General features: G+C 47.6%; 1 protein-coding gene across 6 annotated transcripts in view; it reads right to left on the bottom strand.

Moving 5' to 3' along the window:
* The window catches only part of LOC119372051 (axotactin), a 241,583-nt gene that overhangs the window by 35,298 nt on the left and 188,782 nt on the right, over positions 1 to 17,503 (bottom strand). For 4 of the 6 annotated variants that reach the window (XM_037642504.2, XM_049419696.1, XM_049419693.1 and 1 more), the window contains exons 24-30: positions 16,683 to 16,823; positions 14,925 to 15,078; positions 13,676 to 13,749; positions 13,520 to 13,617; positions 12,585 to 12,732; positions 11,333 to 11,505; positions 9,868 to 9,976 (exon numbers count right to left, since the gene is read on the bottom strand). In XM_037642504.2, the coding sequence (XP_037498432.1) occupies positions 9,868 to 9,976; positions 11,333 to 11,505; positions 12,585 to 12,732; positions 13,520 to 13,617; positions 13,676 to 13,749; positions 14,925 to 15,078; positions 16,683 to 16,823 (897 nt within the window). The remainder of the gene's footprint in view (positions 1 to 9,867; positions 9,977 to 11,332; positions 11,506 to 12,584; positions 12,733 to 13,519; positions 13,618 to 13,675; positions 13,750 to 14,924; positions 15,079 to 16,682; positions 16,824 to 17,503) is intronic. The other 2 variants (XM_049419694.1, XM_049419695.1) reach the window with 1 other exon arrangement.

Raw genomic sequence — 17,503 nt, forward strand, 5'->3', positions numbered from 1 at the left:
GGGCGCCGCCTGCTAAACCGATTACAGATCCAACACGTTTGCCCTGCAGAGGAGGCGGAGCGTATTCCGGAACTGTGGCGCCATATGCTCTCGGTCTCTCCGCTCCCCAGTAACATGGATATGCACACGCACGAAAGCAGACGACAAGCGCGGGCTCGGACGCTTGAAAGACAACACGGCTCCCGACCTGGTGTATTCTACGTGGACATAGCAGGGCCTTCGCCCAAGGGATTTTACACGGCCTCTGTAATTCACCAGGAAAAAACACGTCAATGGGCTCTCCTTCCGAGCACAAAATTCAGAGCGAGCTGAGGAAGTAGCGATAGCGCTTGCTGCCGCGGATCCCAATTCGAAAGTAATCATCACGGACTCCCGTAAAGCATGTGCTCACTACTTGGCAGGAGAGATATCCCCCTTAGCCGGCCACATTCTAAAACGGGCTGCCATTGACCCGACCCCAAAACGAATTATATGGGCTCCAGGCCATCAGGGCTTACGAGGTAATGAGGCCGCTGACGCGGCCGCCCGAGCGCTTACCCACCGGGCTCCTCACCCTGGCTCTTATGACTCGGAGGCCAATACGCCACTGCTGCGGTTCAAAGAAATTCTCGCGTATTATCGCGACACTCACCGCCTTTTCCCGGCTCCTGCAAAGGGGCTGAGTAAGGCGGATGAGCGAACTCTAAGGCGCCTGCAGACAGGTACTCTACTCTGTCCTGCAATATTAAAACACTATGATCCGAACACGGATGGGCGGTGCCCACACTGTGGGGAGACCTGTGATATCTTCCACATGGTGTGGGCATGTACTAAAAATCCTCACTTGCCCCCTTCCCCTACCCCTTCACGAGAGGCATGGGAGACTGCCCTCCTCAACTGCTCCTCACTGGAGTCGCAACGGGCTCTGGTGCGACGGGCGCGAGACGGGGCCTCGTCATGCGGTGTCCCGGACTAGGGACGCCGACCATGTAGCGGGGTCATGCTTTGGCCCCCCAAACTCTCTTTCTTTTTTTCTTTTATAATAAATGTTTTTCATCATCATCATCATCATCCCGCGCTTGTTCTGCGTTCCTAATGAACGCTTGTCGAGTCAATAAAGTTCCAACTTCGGCAGTGAAACCGGGAACACGAAGGCATACTAACGGGACAGCTTAATTTTCTTATACTTGCCCAATCATTAGCACTTTGAAACAATTCTCTCGGCAAAGCCTTCCCTAGACGACACTCTAGAACTTCCAAGGCATGATCAAAAACTTGCAACGACCTCTTGTGGGATACTTTCAAAGAAGACAAATTACCCGTACCTTCGAGTGAAATAATCGTGTGCCATATATAACCAGCCCCGCCACTCGACTGCTGACCCGAAGGTCGCGGGATCGAATCTCGGCCGCGGCGGCTGCATTTTCGATGGAGGCGAAAACGTTTGAGGCCCGTGTACTTATATCTAGGTGCACGTTAAAGAAGCCCAGGTGGTCGAAATTTCCGGAGCCCTCCACTATGGCGTCTCTCATAATCACATCGTGGTTTTGGGACTTTAAACCCCCAGTCATTATTATTATTATTATATATTGTCGCGTAAACCTTGATGTAGCTATTTTCTTTCAACTTTTGGCTCGTTCCAATGTCGCGGGTCAGCCCAAGAGCCGGGGTTGCGGTGGTGTCCTTGAGTGGCTCACCGGCTTTGTTGTACGAGCGCATTATCTTCCTTCCTACGAGGGTCCGGTCCCCATTTAGAAGACCGCAGACGGCTTTGCATCCGCGGCGCCGGAAGGTATGCGGGGTGAGTTGTACGGTGGAAGCCTAACGGATGTCGCGGTAGTTTTCTGTGTGTTTTTTACTTTAGTTTAGATCCTTATTCTTTAGGATGACGGTGGTCATCGAGTTCAAACTCGGTGGAGACCGCCAGCGATTGGGTGTACCTGTTTGAATTCGTGACACCCGATTGGGTGTCGTCAACGGAGACTTCTGAGTGGCCCTTTTTTGTTTGGTCTCTGCGGTGGCCTCGGGACGCTTCCAGAGGAGCCGAGGGGGAGTCGCACCGGAGAGGCCACGAGAGCAGGTTGCAGCGAGCGCTGCTCAGAGTTAGTTGTCAAGAGTTATGTAGCGTGCAAGTGTGTGCAACCTCTAATTAGGAAACTTAAGCCAAATAAATCAGTTTAGGAGAAAGTATATGGATATGCTGTTTGTACGTGTCATCTCTCCGGCGGCGACCAAGTAGCGACCAGAACACTACGCTACAAAGTGGTGGAGGTGCGGGGTACGGCAGAGGGCAGATCCATGGATGAGAGAAATTATCCAGTACCTCGAGCGGCCGAACGCGCCCGTTGTCAGGAAAACTAAACGAACGGCACGGAGCTTTCGGTTGATCGATGGTGATCTGTATCGGAGGGCAAAAGGGTTTCAGGAAGACCGCGCGGCACTTGTTGTCCCCAGGTGTCTGAGACCGGACATCCTAAAGCACTGCCATGACGACACCACTGCAGGCCACCTTGGTGTCAAGCGCACATGGGAAAAAGTACGCTGCCGGTATTTCTGGCCAAAGATGTTTGCATACGTGAGCAAGTATGTCCTCACCTGCCCAGACTGCCAGACGAGAAAGCCACCACCCGGCAAACCTGTCGGTTTCCTTCAACCTATACCCCCCGTGGGGCGGCCATTCGAGCAAATCGGGATGGATTTTCTCGGACCCTTCGTGAAAAGTAAACGCGGCCATCGCTACGTGCTTGTGATGACTGACTATCACACAAAGTGGGTAGAAGCGGTCGCCTGCCCCGCTGCAACGGCCGCTGAGGCAGCCCAAGCTTTTGTGGAGCAAGTGGTTCTACGACATGGAGCCCCGGCGAAGATGATCACTGACCGAGGAAAGCATTTTGTCAGTAACTTCATTGAAGAGGTATTCAGAGCAATGGGGAGCAACCACGTCACAACCACCGCCTACCACCCGCAAACGAATGGCCTGTGCGAGAGGTTCAAACCGTACGCTTGCAGACATGCTCAGTATGTATGTTTCGACAAACCACCGGGATTGGGACGAATTCCTCCCTTATGTCGTCTTCGGTTACAACTCTTCGCAGCAAGAGACAACCGGCTTCACGCCATTTTTCTTGTTGCATGGCCGCGAGCCGACCTTGCCCATTGATGCGAGCCTCAACCTGCAACATGACAATGAGGGTGCTTTCAATGCATATGCAGTGGCGCGCAGGCTTCGCCAAGCTCGGGAGCTCGTGGCTCAGCGCGAGAGGGACCAGCAAACAAAAAACAAGAGAGCGTACGATGCCCGACGACGGGGTGCTGTGTTTCGACCGGGGCAATTCGTCTACGTGTGGACGCCCTCACGAGCGAGGGGCAAAACAACAAAGCTCCTCCACCGCTACCATGGACCATTTCGCCTCCTTCGACAAGTAGCGGAGAACAACTGGGAGGTCGTGGACCGCAGCGGAAGGAAGAGGGACATTGTGAATGTAGCGCGTTTGAAACTGTGTCGCCCCCGTTCATGTCTCGACGACGACGCGGATGACGAGAGTGAGAGTGAACGCGAGTGTTCGGTCCGTGTTGACACCACAGTGCCGCAGGGTGGTGCCGCAGTTCCGCCCGCGAGTGATCACGGTCAAAGTGAACATTCGACTAGTGACACCGAGGTCTACTTTGATCCGCGGACACAATATAGGGACCAGTCATCCGACACCGAACCGAAAAGACTATGGGCTTATGACAGTGACACCGAGATTTACTACACAGCCAGTGATGTTGAGTGAGTGAATTGAAGGACTCCTTTTGTAACTCTGTGTGTCTCTACGTGTGCTTTCGTACTGAGATGTGTGCGTCAGAACTGTAGTTAGCAATTTATCGTTTCCTTGTTTCACTGTTTTAAACCAAGTTTATTTTTGAGCATGTGTACTTCGTCATCATGTATTAGTGTTTTAGTGTCTTGCAGATGTAAAATGTTTTGTGGATTTATTTGGTCGCGGGTCACCTTTTTCGCATGTTATAGTTATGTGTTGTTTTCTTTTAAATGTACATGAAATGTTTTTTTTTTTTCTTTTGGGAGGGCGCGAAGCACATTATGTCCTTGTTTGTGGTTTTTTGTTTACTTGCAGCTCATCCAGAGTGGGGACACTCTTAGTTCGTATAGGGGAGGTGTCGCGTAAACCTTGATGTAGCTATTTTCTTTCAACTTTTGGCTCGTTCCAATGTCGCGGGTCAGCCCAAGAGCCGGGGTTGCGGTGGTGTCCTTGAGTGGCTCACCGGCTTTGTTGTACGAGCGCATTATCTTCCTTCCTACGAGGGTCCGGTCCCCATTTAGAAGACCGCAGACGGCTTTGCATCCGCGGCGCCGGAAGGTATGCGGGGTGAGTTGTACGGTGGAAGCCTAACGGATGTCGCGGTAGTTTTCTGTGTGTTTTTACTTTAGTTTAGATCCTTATTCTTTAGGATGACGGTGGTCATCGAGTTCAAACTCGGTGGAGACCGCCAGCGATTGGGTGTACCTGTTTGAATTCGTGACACCCGATTGGGTGTCGTCAACGGAGACTTCTGAGTGGCCCTTTTTTGTTTGGTCTCTGCGGTGGCCTCGGGACGCTTCCAGAGGAGCCGAGGGGAGTCGCACCGGAGAGGCCACGAGAGCAGGTTGCAGCGAGCGCTGCTCAGAGTTAGTTGTCAGGAGTTATGTAGCGTGCAAGTGTGTGCAACCTCTAATTAGGAAACTTAAGCCAAATAAATCAGTTTAGGAGAAAGTATATGGATATGCTGTTTGTACGTGTCATCTCTCCGGCGGCGACCAAGTAGCGACCAGAACACTACGCTACAATATAACCAGTAATGGAAAAAGAAAAGTAATCACGTGCGAGAAGTGAATTTACGCAGAAGACCTCCGTACGCCTTCCTTCTAAATTCTTGGCTTGGTGTGCCTGCTTGTTCGCCCTCTCACCAGTAAAATCTGAAATTCCACGTTGCACTATCCCTAGGAGTGGATCACTTATTTAAGAGCGGAGCTGCTTAAAACCGAGGGAAATCCCTGGGAATACGTCGTCCGCACTTTCTAGCCCAGCTGCGAGAGCGCAAAGCCTGACGAGAGGACGAGCATGGGTAAAGCTAAGGGGGTCAGAGGGAAGCCTAGTGTAGCGAGTTGAGCCTGGTAGAGAACGGGTGTCGACGTGGAGGGGGTGAAGCTGGGTAGAGAGGCGTCCTCGAGATTTGGCGAGACCCGACGGTACTTCGCGAGACTTGCGTCAGCGTCAACACGAGTGATTAAAAAAATCATCATCGTGCGATGACGTAATCATGACGACACAGACCGACAAAATTTGCGACGTCATCATGACGTCACACAGTGGGACGTCACATGATGAAGTCATCGCATGATATCGCCACTTGGTCATAGGTGGGTCGATGCCGGATGCACGTGAGGCGCAGAAAGCTTTCGGGCGCGTAGGGGTCAACACAATCGCCTAAGAAGATAAGGTGGCTTTAGCCTTTGAGTCACCAAAGAATAATGTATAGGCGACCCTGTGAGTTTCTTTTAACCCCCTTTTATTGATCGGTACACGTACGACTGCACTATCGAACGTACGCTTAAAGGAGCATTGACACGAATTTGAGACATCGCAAAAGGGACATTTTTCGTTTCCTTGGTATGCAGTGTCAACGCTCTCCACCAGTGCTGGGCAGTATCGAAGATACATGTATCTTAGATACTATCTCAGATACTCTTTGTGTATCTTGTATCTGTGTCGCGATACGTCTCTCAAGACGTGTATCAGTATCTGTATTTCCGATACATTGAAGAATGTATCGTGTATCTTAAGATACAAGGTACTGCAACACCACCGTGCGAAACAAACGCCGACTGAACTCGGCTTCCCAATCTGATACTGTTGCCACTAAGCCGCCACAATAAACTAAAGGCAGTGACATCATTTTATCTTTCCGACAAAGTTTTCAAGCGAGGCTTTGAGCGTCCCTATTGATGGAGCAGAGTCACGTGGTAGCGCTTGCGTCGTCTCGACAGACCAGCGCGCGAACGTCTACGCCGAACAGACTTTTCGTTTTCTCGTTTTTCTTTCTTTCTTTTTAGTTGGTTCAGTGCCATGACACTTTGCTCTCAGCCACTGTCCTGTGCCACGCACTCCAATGCGCGAGGCGCCTTTCGCAAAAATTCTGATGTCTCTGTAGTGTCGTTATCGAAGGTTCTCTTGCGTTGTGCTTCGTTACGAAGTCTGAAGAATGCAAGAATGGGGTTGATTTGCGTCTCGTGGATTTCACACATCGGCGACTAGAAGGACCTCGTGGATGTAAACTTGACTTATATGCAATGAGATTGACTTATATGCAAATAAGATTCTAACCTCTATAGAACCACCGGTACCGATGCTGCATATTACAGAACAAACAATCAGCTAACAGAAGTTATCTTGGCGTACCTCTCTTTTTCTTTTATTCAAAGAGTTATTAAAACCATAATTTGATTGTTAGCACAAGCTCTTTACAAGTTGTCCTTCTTTGCCATCCCATACATTACCTCTGTGTCTGTATTGTTTTTTTCCCGTCTGCTTACTGCAATACGTCTTTAACGTACTGCCAAGGTAAGCTCTCTGCTTTATTCTTATAAGAATAGACAGTTATAGGTGTCTGCATCATTTCTGCTACTGTTTGTGTACATATATTCCACTTGAGTTTACTGTTATGTCAAGGTGATGTTGAGGACAAATATATAATAACCTGCACGTGCCTGGAGTATACAGTAACAAAAATTTTGCTTACTACGTAGTAAAATAGCGAAATTGAGTTGCATTATTAGGAGTCATCTCACGACGTTGCCAAAGGGACTGGAGAGACATTGTTCTACAAAATGATCAGTTTTTCTCATGAGCGTCCCAACGAGTGGTTTTGCGCTATTTTTCATAGGCACTGAACTTTCTGTGGTCTTACCTTAAATGCTTAATTGCCACAGCTATTAGGGGTTACCCGCAGCGGTGGTCTAGTGGTTATGGCGCTTAACTGTTGACCCGAATGTCGCGGCGGCCGCATTTCGATGGAGACAGAAGGCTAGAGGCCCGTGTTAGGCTTTAAGACCCCAGGTTGTTGAAATTTCCGGAGCCCTCCACTACATCGTCTATCACAACCACACCGCAGTTTTGGGACGTAAAACGCAACAATTATATCATTACCCCTTGGGGGTGCCGCCTGTATCGCTTTTTATGCTTATTCACTGTGTTTAATACGGAACCGCTTTTCTATTTCACTTAGCTATATATATTTGTTTTCCTTTTTTAGACATCCTAAATGTTTTTACTCTTACTAATCACCCGGCAATTGGAGCTATAAGTGGCAATATAGTGGGAATAGCGGCGGTGTCCTGCGGCGCTTTATGCAGAGAGAGAGCGAGAGATGAAAAAAGGAAGGCCGGGAGGTTAACCAAATATTAGCGTCTGGTTTGCTACCCAGCATTGGGGAGGAGAAATAGGGGCAAGAAAGAGGGTCTAGAGAGAGAGAGAGGGAGAGGGGGAAAAAGATGAGGAAAAAAAAAAACGCCCGTACACACACAAGATAAAAAACAACAACTTTATGCAACCGTACAATACGTCTGAGACGTTTCTGGGCTGCACATGTTCTCTTGTAGAAGAAAAATTGTGAAAAAATTGCGCATTACTGAGTACGTCGCTAGCGAACGCTTTACGCCAGCAGATAAGCAGAATGTAAAAGTCACTGCAGTTTTATGTCCCCTACGTAAACACGATGCGTATCAAAGAATGTCGCTACCAGTTTTCCTACTGCTGTACAGCTGCCTGGTGATTCGGTATTGCGAAGACCGTAACACGTTTACGGGCAAGGTAGAACGCCACAGCGCTGTTGGCACCATCGTGTGGAAGCTCCCTATTGAAGTTCTTGTGATTAGATGGCAACCCTCAAGTGCGTCGGCAAGCACAGCAGCGACTGCCACTAATTACACAAGCGACAATCAGATAAACCGCAATTAGAAAAACCGCAATCAGATAAAGCAACGCCAATAAGTTGTTTTGGAATGAGACTAATATGCCTTGAGCAAGAAATACAAAGCTTTTGACATATTAACAGACATTTCATTCAAATGAAACAAAATTGGTCGCAGTTATTAAATTTTCAAGCGAAATTTTTGTGCATAGGCGTTTAGTGCGACGTTACCTAGATATATAATAACCAATTTGCGAATGTATCGAAGTATCTTAAGATACAGTTGGAATGTATCGTATCGGATACAATCAGTGTTGTGGTACCTTGTATCTGTATCTCATATACTTCTGGCTTGAGTATCTTGTATCGTATCGCGATACAATGTCCAAGTATCTTTGCCCAGCCCTGCTCTCCACACACCGGAGTCGGAGAACACGTATACAATACTTTACTTTCACATCGAAGTTTTCGTCCCTGATCATCTGCAAGCCAGCCCCACTGCAATGGACATTATGCAGACGAGTCAACACAGTTCCCCTGAGTTTGCGAGCTCTGTGTCCTGCATGCAGCCTAACCGAAGAAATCACTGTCAGGGTCACTGGACGACAATCCATTCATCGTTGTTTATGTGCACCACGAGCAGATGACAGATTTGCCGCTAGCACGTCGCGTGTTTCTGTATCCCCGTGACGTCACACTGATATAAAACGTCCGTGAGAAGCCGGCCCCTCGATATCGAAACTGAAAGTGTCTTTTTAAGGTAACTGTAATTAAAATATGTTCGATGCATTCCCATGCACCACAATACTCGTTTTAGGTTTCTCAACTCCAGTATGTTTAATTAGAGCAAATATCCCGAAATTTTCAAAATTCGTGTCAGTACTCCTTTAAAGCGACATTGTTGCACGGTTTTTCAGTCTGTTAGATACGTAATATTTCAGTTAATAGGAATCGAATGGTATGCACCACGTATACGCTTCTACAGAAACCCGAAACCATTCTACTCTGTGTAGGTGGGTTACCAGCAGAGCTGACGGCGCACTCCCGTCACTGCTCTCTTCGGCGTTCTTCGGAAGCACGCTGCTCCTCTAGCGTTCTGACAATGCTACAGACGACCGTGCCAACGCAGCGCCTCGACTGACGTGGCGAAACACGTGCTGACTGGTTTTTGTAACTTTAATGCATTATTTCTTCCATCGCTTCCTACAGGGCACCCCGTGTTTTATCAACTTAATGCTTCAGATACACATCTGAAGCACCGAAGCGATAAAACCTCTGGTGCCCTCTACGGAGCAGTGGAAGAATTAAGGCATTCAAGTTAGTTCTCCCAGTGCTCTATAGAGGAGACTAGGTGCTTCTGTACACGGACAGTGACACGAAGAAATCAAGGAGGTGTGCCATATGCAGCGCCGCTGTAAACTCAAAAAACAAATGTCGGTGTGAAGTCAGCGCCTAGATGTCACGTCTACCTTCTCCGTGCTCGTCTTTTTTTGTTTTTCACTATTCGACAAGTCACCGCACTGTTGACGTGACTGCGTCGTTCCTTGAAGCGTCTTGTCCGAAGCCTCTTTTGGATCATAAGCGACTGCGACATTATTAGTTACACGACATTTACGCAAATAAACGAATATTGGCACAGGTTCGTGCAACACTGAACTCTTCCGTCTTTCTCTCTTCATTAGTGAGCACTTCTACACTAAACGACTTAAGCAAAGAGGTAAAGTAGGCAATGCACAGCTTACTCTTGGGTCTTAAGGCCCGTAACCTTTGGACCCCGATAGTACGCTGAGAGATCTGTGTGACTTCAGACCTCATGTAGCATGCCTGATCAAAGCTGCTTTAACAGGAACAAAAGCCTGAACGCTCGTCTTTCTAATATGCGTAAAAAGGGGTAGTCCGTTGGAGAAAGATAATGAATACTGTGCGGAGCGGACTTACGCGTGCTGGTTGCCTTGGCGTAGAGGAGCTTGGTTGCTTGAGGATGGAATGAGTTGTGCTTGTAGGGAACCAGGACAGGGTTCGTCTTGTGCCACTCCGGTACGCTCACCTGAAGACAAGGACTCAAGAAAGTGAAAAATACGCACAAAGCACTCGCGATCTGCGTTAAAACTACTCGCATGAAAGCTAGTACCACACAAAGGCATATAGCCCTTACATCCCAGTAAAAGTGACCCTGACGATATCCATTGATTCGCATTCGTGTAGCAGCAGAATGTTAGCCATCCCTCCGCAGAGTGCGCACTTTACTCCGTTGTTGGCGTCCTTTTGAGGTCAAAGGGACCGACTTGTTGTCTATAGATTATCACAAGTTTGAGAGCGCATTTCTGTCCATGCAGCAATAACCATTGTTAAGACGCCGGCAACATGCCCCAGTGCTATGCGTGGAGAATTCATATCTGCGTCATTCTTGTACGCGAGCCTGAGCCTCTATCCTCTTACTGAATATTCACGCCCGATTTATTTCTATGACGAATGCGACAAGCGTTTTCAAGGTTGACAAACATTAAGGAAGTAACGCATAGAGTTCGGTAGTCATCATCATCAGCCTGACTGCGCCCACTTCAGGGCAAAGGCCTCTCCCATGTTTCGCCAATTAGCCCGGTTTTGTGCCTGCTGCGGCCACGTTATACCCGCAAACTTCCTAATCTAATTTGCCCACCCAACTTTCTGTCTCCCGCTCACGCGTTTGCCTCCTATTGGAATTCAATCTGTTACTCTTAATGACCAGCGGTTGTCTTGCCTTCCAGCTACATGCCTTGCATGTGCCTGCCCATTTCTTTTTCTTGATTTCGACTAAGATCTCCTTAACACCCGTTTGTTCACTGATCCACTCTGCTCTCTTCGTGTACCGTAAGGTTACACCTATCACTTTCCTTTCCACATGATCGCTCCCACATGTGAAGCAAAAAGCAGCGTGTGATTTCTAAGAAGAGAAAGAAAATGCTTTAATGAAATGCTGGAGACGTTAGCCTGGCTCTTCGCCTGACATGATACTCTAGGTGCTGGGTGATGATTATGATATATACACTGATAAACACATTGCAGCACGTACAGCCCCTTCCCATACACACAGACTATATAGTGTTTACAAAGTTTCTTTAAGGCCCGTGGCCCGTAAGAAAGTCAACAGCACTTTCGTGGCGCGTGACGAACAGGTGGTACTTTGCCATGGGCCCAGAATATGCCGCAGTTCTAAGCACGAGTCCCGTTGACGGTGTACTGCCGCCTTCAGCGACCATCTTTCAGATGCGTATCGCCTGCAGACAACAGAACATGTTGCAAGTCTTCTCGGGCGTTACATTGAATGCGTAACGGTGCGTCACACAGTTTAATCTTGCCCTTGAAGTAGATCGGATTTCAAAGAATCTCAAGAATATATTTGAGCAAAGTAAACGATAGTTACCGCTGGAGGTTTAAAGATGGCCTCTGTTTTGTCCCCGATGATAGCCGCAAACTCGGCGCATCTTCCTTCTCTTAGCGTGCCGTACACCTTGACCTTCTCCAGCGCCCCCTTCTGGTAACCGAAGTAGGTCTCCAGTGGCCGAATATTGAGCGTCCGCAGTTCCACGACGACGTCTAGAGCAGAAAAAAAAAAAAGACAGAACAAACAGATGAAAAACAATGACGGCGCGTGATAGGTTTCAGCCTCGTCAGCCCAGTAAACATTGCTACGAGCACGTTGAGAAAAAAAGGAGACCGTCTTTCATGATCAGTGAATTAACCCACTGTTCACTGTTTAGGCTAGTATACTATACAAGACTATGCCATGCTTTACACTCTCCCCTCCTCCTTTCCTTCCTACCCATCCTCACATTACTCCTCCTCACGCTCAGTTCCCTTTCCCACACCCCTGATTATACTATGCATGGCTATGCTATGCTAGGAGCTGCTTGGTAGATACGCGCTGTTTGTGGCGCATACCCACTGAGTTTTATGTCTACGACACCGGTCTTACTCCGAGCTTAAACAACTCCGCTGTGAAATATACAATATAGGAATAGCCCGCTCTGCCTAAGCACTGCCACACAGTTTTTATCTATGTCCCTAAGACGACTCGAATTCGAAAGCCGTCGTCCTCTTCGTTTACATCTTCTCAGTCGATTGCATTGATCCTCCCATAAAATTATGCTCCATAAAACGTTGTATTAAGTGCGTGACTCAGTTACGTAAAAACAAGCGTGTCAGCAAAATCACCACATAAACTGAACGAGCGGCGAAAGGTGGAGTAGTTGGTGCTTGTCTTGAAATTAAAAAAAAGAAAGGAAGAGTGCTAAGACATGAGAAACGAAAAAGAAGACAAGTAAAGGCGAGCGAACTAAGAAAAAAAAAAAGATTTCTTGAGTCCTGACCAGCCACGTATATGACTCCTTAAAGCCACGCGAACTCTCCACAAAAATAATTATACTCTCGTGTAAGAGTCGTGGGACGCACGTCTCTCCAGAAGAGATCTGGTAACGTGTCTCTTTAAAGAGATTCATATGGGGCCGGTCCGGACTCGCAAAAAAATTTTTAAAAAATCAGAGCGCGTTTTTTTTTTCTCTCAAGTGCACGTACACTTCATTAAGCACTTAAGATTTACAGCAGCGGATGAGTAACGGGCTCTGGTCTCTACAAACCCGGCGGCATACACATTAAGAAAGCAATCGATCGCTTACTGGAGACGCATCCCTGGAAGTCGCCGTAGTCGCCAAATCGCGGGTCGCGCTTGGTACCGCCCACGATGACGAGGCTGGAGCTGATGTCCACCGTGGGTCCCGACGTGTCAGGGGTGGTGCTGGTGAGGACGTACTCCTTGCCGTCAACCTGATCAACGCAAGAAGTGCATGTGTATGTCTCACCAACAAAGGCATTGTAACATTTGTCTTCCTTGCATTCCACCAACGCATGTACTTTTGAATGGGTGACAAAGTTACGTACCCGCGTTGTTTTTCTTTTTTATAATTTGTAGCGATCACCTTAATCAAAAGCACGCTACGTAAGATCGTTAGTTCGACATAATGCAATGGCACCACTTGATTACCCCAACACATACGACGCTTGCTAGTTTTGTCTTCAGCACGTGTCACAGCCCTCAAACGCTGTTAGTGTACAGTGTCGTCCACCCTTAAAGTGAACACGACTCAGCGTGGCCGCTCTCCGCGGAGCGCCATTGCATCAAGCGCGGTCGATGCGGCACTTGCGCACACCAGCACGTCACTATTGCTGTACTACACCAAAGTATATGAGCGGCGCCACGGGCATGGAGGCTACTAACATGGCTACTACAAAGCGGCGAGCTCCAGCTCTCGATGTATATTCCGTGGGTCCCTATGCGCATTCGCCGCTACGCTTCGGTGCGCGACCTCGCCGGGTGTTCACTCCAAGAGTAGACGGCACTGTACCATCAGTTTAGCTGCGAAGCATCTAACATAATGTGCACAAATATCTTGCCTTCCAGCTAAACAAGGTGAGAGTACAGTTTATTCACGCAAGTCAGGGCAAGGGTACACCATTTCGCATTTGCAATGTGATGGATGATGAAGACATCTTGCCTGACTATCATAAGCAATGCTTTCAAGCTGCCTCTGAAAAAACAAGAAAAAGCGCTCACCACAACTCGGGCGTCGCTTTCGATGCGCCGGTAGAGCAGCCAGTGCCTGAAGCCGTCCGCGAAGTTTCCCATCTGCTTTCCGAACACTGTACGAAAGGCTTGTAAAAAACACGGTCAATGACTGAAATGCGACTCATGCATAATAAAATGGTCTACCTTTCGCCGACGCGTGGTTCTCTTGGATCTGCAGCGCCCCTTCTGGCGTCACAGCCACGAGCACATAGTGTTGGCTGCAACAGGAGAGTGATGTACATGAATGGAATGGATATGTGGCAGCAAAAAGTAAGAGCGAGAATCAAAGAAAAGGTCCCTGCTTAGAAACATCCTCGTTCCAATAGACCGTGACATCCAGTTTTTCCGAGTAGTCTGATTAAAGAGGCATTCACGATTCAATGTCATTGAGTTGCGAAAGTTAGTGCACGGTTTCGCCTCGCTTCTTAAAGGGGTCCTGCAACACTTTTTCAGCATGGTCATAAAATGCTGCCGATCGGTAGTCGAGGCTCCTGAGAACGCGCGAGCCAAACATCATAGCGCAGCACGCGGCCTGGAATTTGCAATTCATTCTCAGTCAGCTAGAAATCGTTCCTTCTCTCGACAAATGATGTCATATACCTAAATGACCGCGCCATAAACACAAAGTCCACGGTCAATGGCTGATTTGAGCATCGTGAGCTGCAGAGTTACCGTGGCCGCCACGAAATGACGCCACGTGCCCGCGCGCGCTCTCGCGATCACACTGAAGGTAAGACGCGCCTTCGAAGAAAAAAAAAGAAAAAGTGCCCTAGGTCATAAAGTACGGTGACGAGCGGACGCATCTTCTTGCCCCCTTGGTATCACCACCTGCGTAGCTTTCAGCGCACTCGCTGGTACGAAAAGAGAGAGAAAGCGCTTAAAGCGTGCGACAAATCGCGTTCACTCCGCTCGTACTTGACGGATTCAAAAAGTTTTTGCGGCAGTCGATTCGTGAGGCAATAAGCTGTTTCAATGAAGCCATTCTGTGATTACTTGAAGAAGTGTTGCAGGGCCCCTTTAAGCTCCATGTATAGGTAGACGACAACGAAGCATAGAGTTAGAGAGGCATAATGAGAAGTTTTGCGAGGCTACTAAAACTCGAATCAAGAATGCGGCGGTGCCTAATGGTTCGCTCAAACATGGAATAACTTGGTGTACTTTTTCCTCATTGAACTGGAGCACCTCGCATTTACTTCTTAGTTATCTATTTGCTTCTCAAAAACTGCATACGACGATCACGTTACCTCGCAACATCTAACACTACATGCGATTTTACTTTTTCTAAGATTGCCTCTCATAAACCTAATAACTGCACCAATTGCAACGATTAAGGCTGTTTGTTAACGACATTACATGCGGATTGGTCGCTTGAAACAAATGAATGTTCACTAACCTCTGTGCGTACTGTACGAGCAGGATCGCTTGTCGTACGCTTGCCTTCATCTTGGTAGAGAAGGCCAACGCAATGGATATCCGGTCCTGCCCCGTCGACTCGGGTGTGAACATGTATTCGATCCAAGCCTTGCCGTCAAAACTGGCTCCGATATCTGCGCAGCACATAGCAAGCATCAACAACTGGATGCGTTAGCTTGGCTATGCATTTTCATATATTAACGCTACACGCCGCTACGACAGTGAGCTTGTATATTTCAACGTAACGACCGACGCAGTAATCTGTGATATCTGTGTAGGCTCACGCCTGCCAAGTTCGTAATGAAGCCTGCTGCGGTACCTCTTTGGCCTAGCGCTGCTTATCTTGAGGTAATGGGTTCGGTCGTAGCAGTGGCAGTCACATATATATATATTGTTCTAGTCATTTATTATTTACAAATACTGCTATCTCGATAGAACGAGACATAGCAGGAGTGGGTACATAAAGAACGTGTGCTGTTCTCAAGTACCCTGTAACTGAAAAAAAGAAAAACAAATAACAGTCAGCCAGATTTCTGTAATTTAATTGCAGATACTTGCTCCACGCCATAATGATCAAGTAGTTCACTAAACCAAGCCGATTACGCAAGATTGCGTATTAATTTTGTTTCTTTTAATGAGAACAATACCACAAGGGTGCAATGTGAGCATTAACTGACCACGTACGTACGTCCATAATCTGACACGCCAGACGCGTCTGCAAGGCAGTATGGCATACTTAATGCCCATTCCAGGATGATATTCATCCGTCGGACTTTTCTACGAGTCAAACAGCTACGGCCCTCTGAACAGGAATTTCAGCGAACAGGAACTGCAGCGTCTCGCCTAGATCTCAGTTCCTCAGGACTCAAATAAGGTTCTTGTCATGTCATGTCAGCTCACGCCTACCGGCAGTGATAGCCCAGCAGCTAAAGTGTTGCACTGCCCAGCTCGAGGACTCGGGTTTAATTTCCAGCCACGGCGGCCGCACTCTTGATGGGAGGTGCAATGCAAAGACGCCAGTGCATTTACAATTAAGTGTACGTTGAAGGATTCAGGGTGGTCAGAATCGGGAGCCCCTATTACGGCGTGCCTATAATAATCGTACCGCGGTTTTGGCACATAAAACTCTATAAATGATTATAGCTGGTTTCCGCCGAACTTGTTAGCCAATATCGTCATGATGGACCGGCAGCACAACCACACACAGACGGAGAAAAGAAGGAATACGAAAACACCAGCACTGACTCACAATCAATTTCTTTCAATTTCAGAAAAAAACAATTATGAAAGAAAAGCCCCGTATGTTTCCCGCATGCGCAAACTGAAGGAAAGCAGCAATCGTTGCATACCAGAAAAAAAACCAAACAAACAAATAAATAAACCATCTTCTAGATCAAAGTCGCATGTACTCCTCTAAAAATTCGTACTCGCAATCATGCAATGTCCGCGGTACTTCACTGATACATGAACCACGTTATTTCCTGATGCAGTATGCCTCATTTAATTCACAAACTGGTTCTTATGCCATTTCAAAATGATTGCCTCGAATTTCAGTGCACACCAACATCAGTTAACATGCGAAGGCAAATGAGCATACCTCTTGGTGTTCAATGAGTGTTCGTGTCTTTCAACCTAATGCTCAGGCACCTGCCTGGTTGTCCGATGGAATCCCCCCCCCCCCCCCGCCCCATGACCATGAGTCAGTGTATTTCATGCGTCGGATTTTTCGATGACTCACCGGTCTGGCAGATATCTCCCTGGTATGACGTCATAGAGCAGTCGCAGCTCGTCAGGTTGTTCTTCCAGTCTTCGATGCAGAGCCCGCTGTGATGACAGGGCTTGGAGTCGCACATCATCTTACAGCCGGGACGTATTTGTCCTGAAAAAATGTAGACAAGAGACAAAAAAAAAACATTTTCACGACTTCGCGTCAACTGTTACTCCGTAAAGCGGTATCGGGTAAGATATTCTCGTTCCTAGAAGTCTTCATTCAAGTGTACATTCAAAACTTAATATAGCTAGGTTGGTACTGACAGAATGCAATCGTGACAAGACTTTTCATTTCAAGGACAGCCGTAACCTGCCATTCATGACTTCCTGATTCATGCCGTGCTCACTCCAGTCTATTGTAATTCTTGGGCAAGTATTCCTGTCATGCATGTCGTTCTGAGAAGTGTCCAGACAAGTGAAACTAGAACAAGGATGAAATAATGAACACGAATGAATTACATCAAATGAAACTAGAGCGCTTTTTTTCTTTTCATCTTGCTAAAAGGTATGTCGAAAACTGTTCAAAGTAGAATATTCACAGTCCACTCCACTATGGCAATACGGTAAGCTGTGCCTCGTTAAATAGTGCCTAAAAATATGCTGTATCACCATCACGCAGGTAATCATGGCGCTCCAAAACGTAAGAAAATTAAGAGCATTTTTTCTTTCAACTTACCAGGCTTTGGAGCAGCGAATTTAGCGCTGGGGCATGAATAAACGGCCCAACACCTCCGGGCACGTGCGCAGCGACTCATATATTTCAGTAGGCATATTGTATATGATCGTTGT

The sequence above is a fragment of the Rhipicephalus sanguineus genome, chromosome 10, assembly GCF_013339695.2.
Source record: "Rhipicephalus sanguineus isolate Rsan-2018 chromosome 10, BIME_Rsan_1.4, whole genome shotgun sequence".
Classification (NCBI taxonomy): domain Eukaryota; kingdom Metazoa; phylum Arthropoda; class Arachnida; order Ixodida; family Ixodidae; genus Rhipicephalus; species Rhipicephalus sanguineus.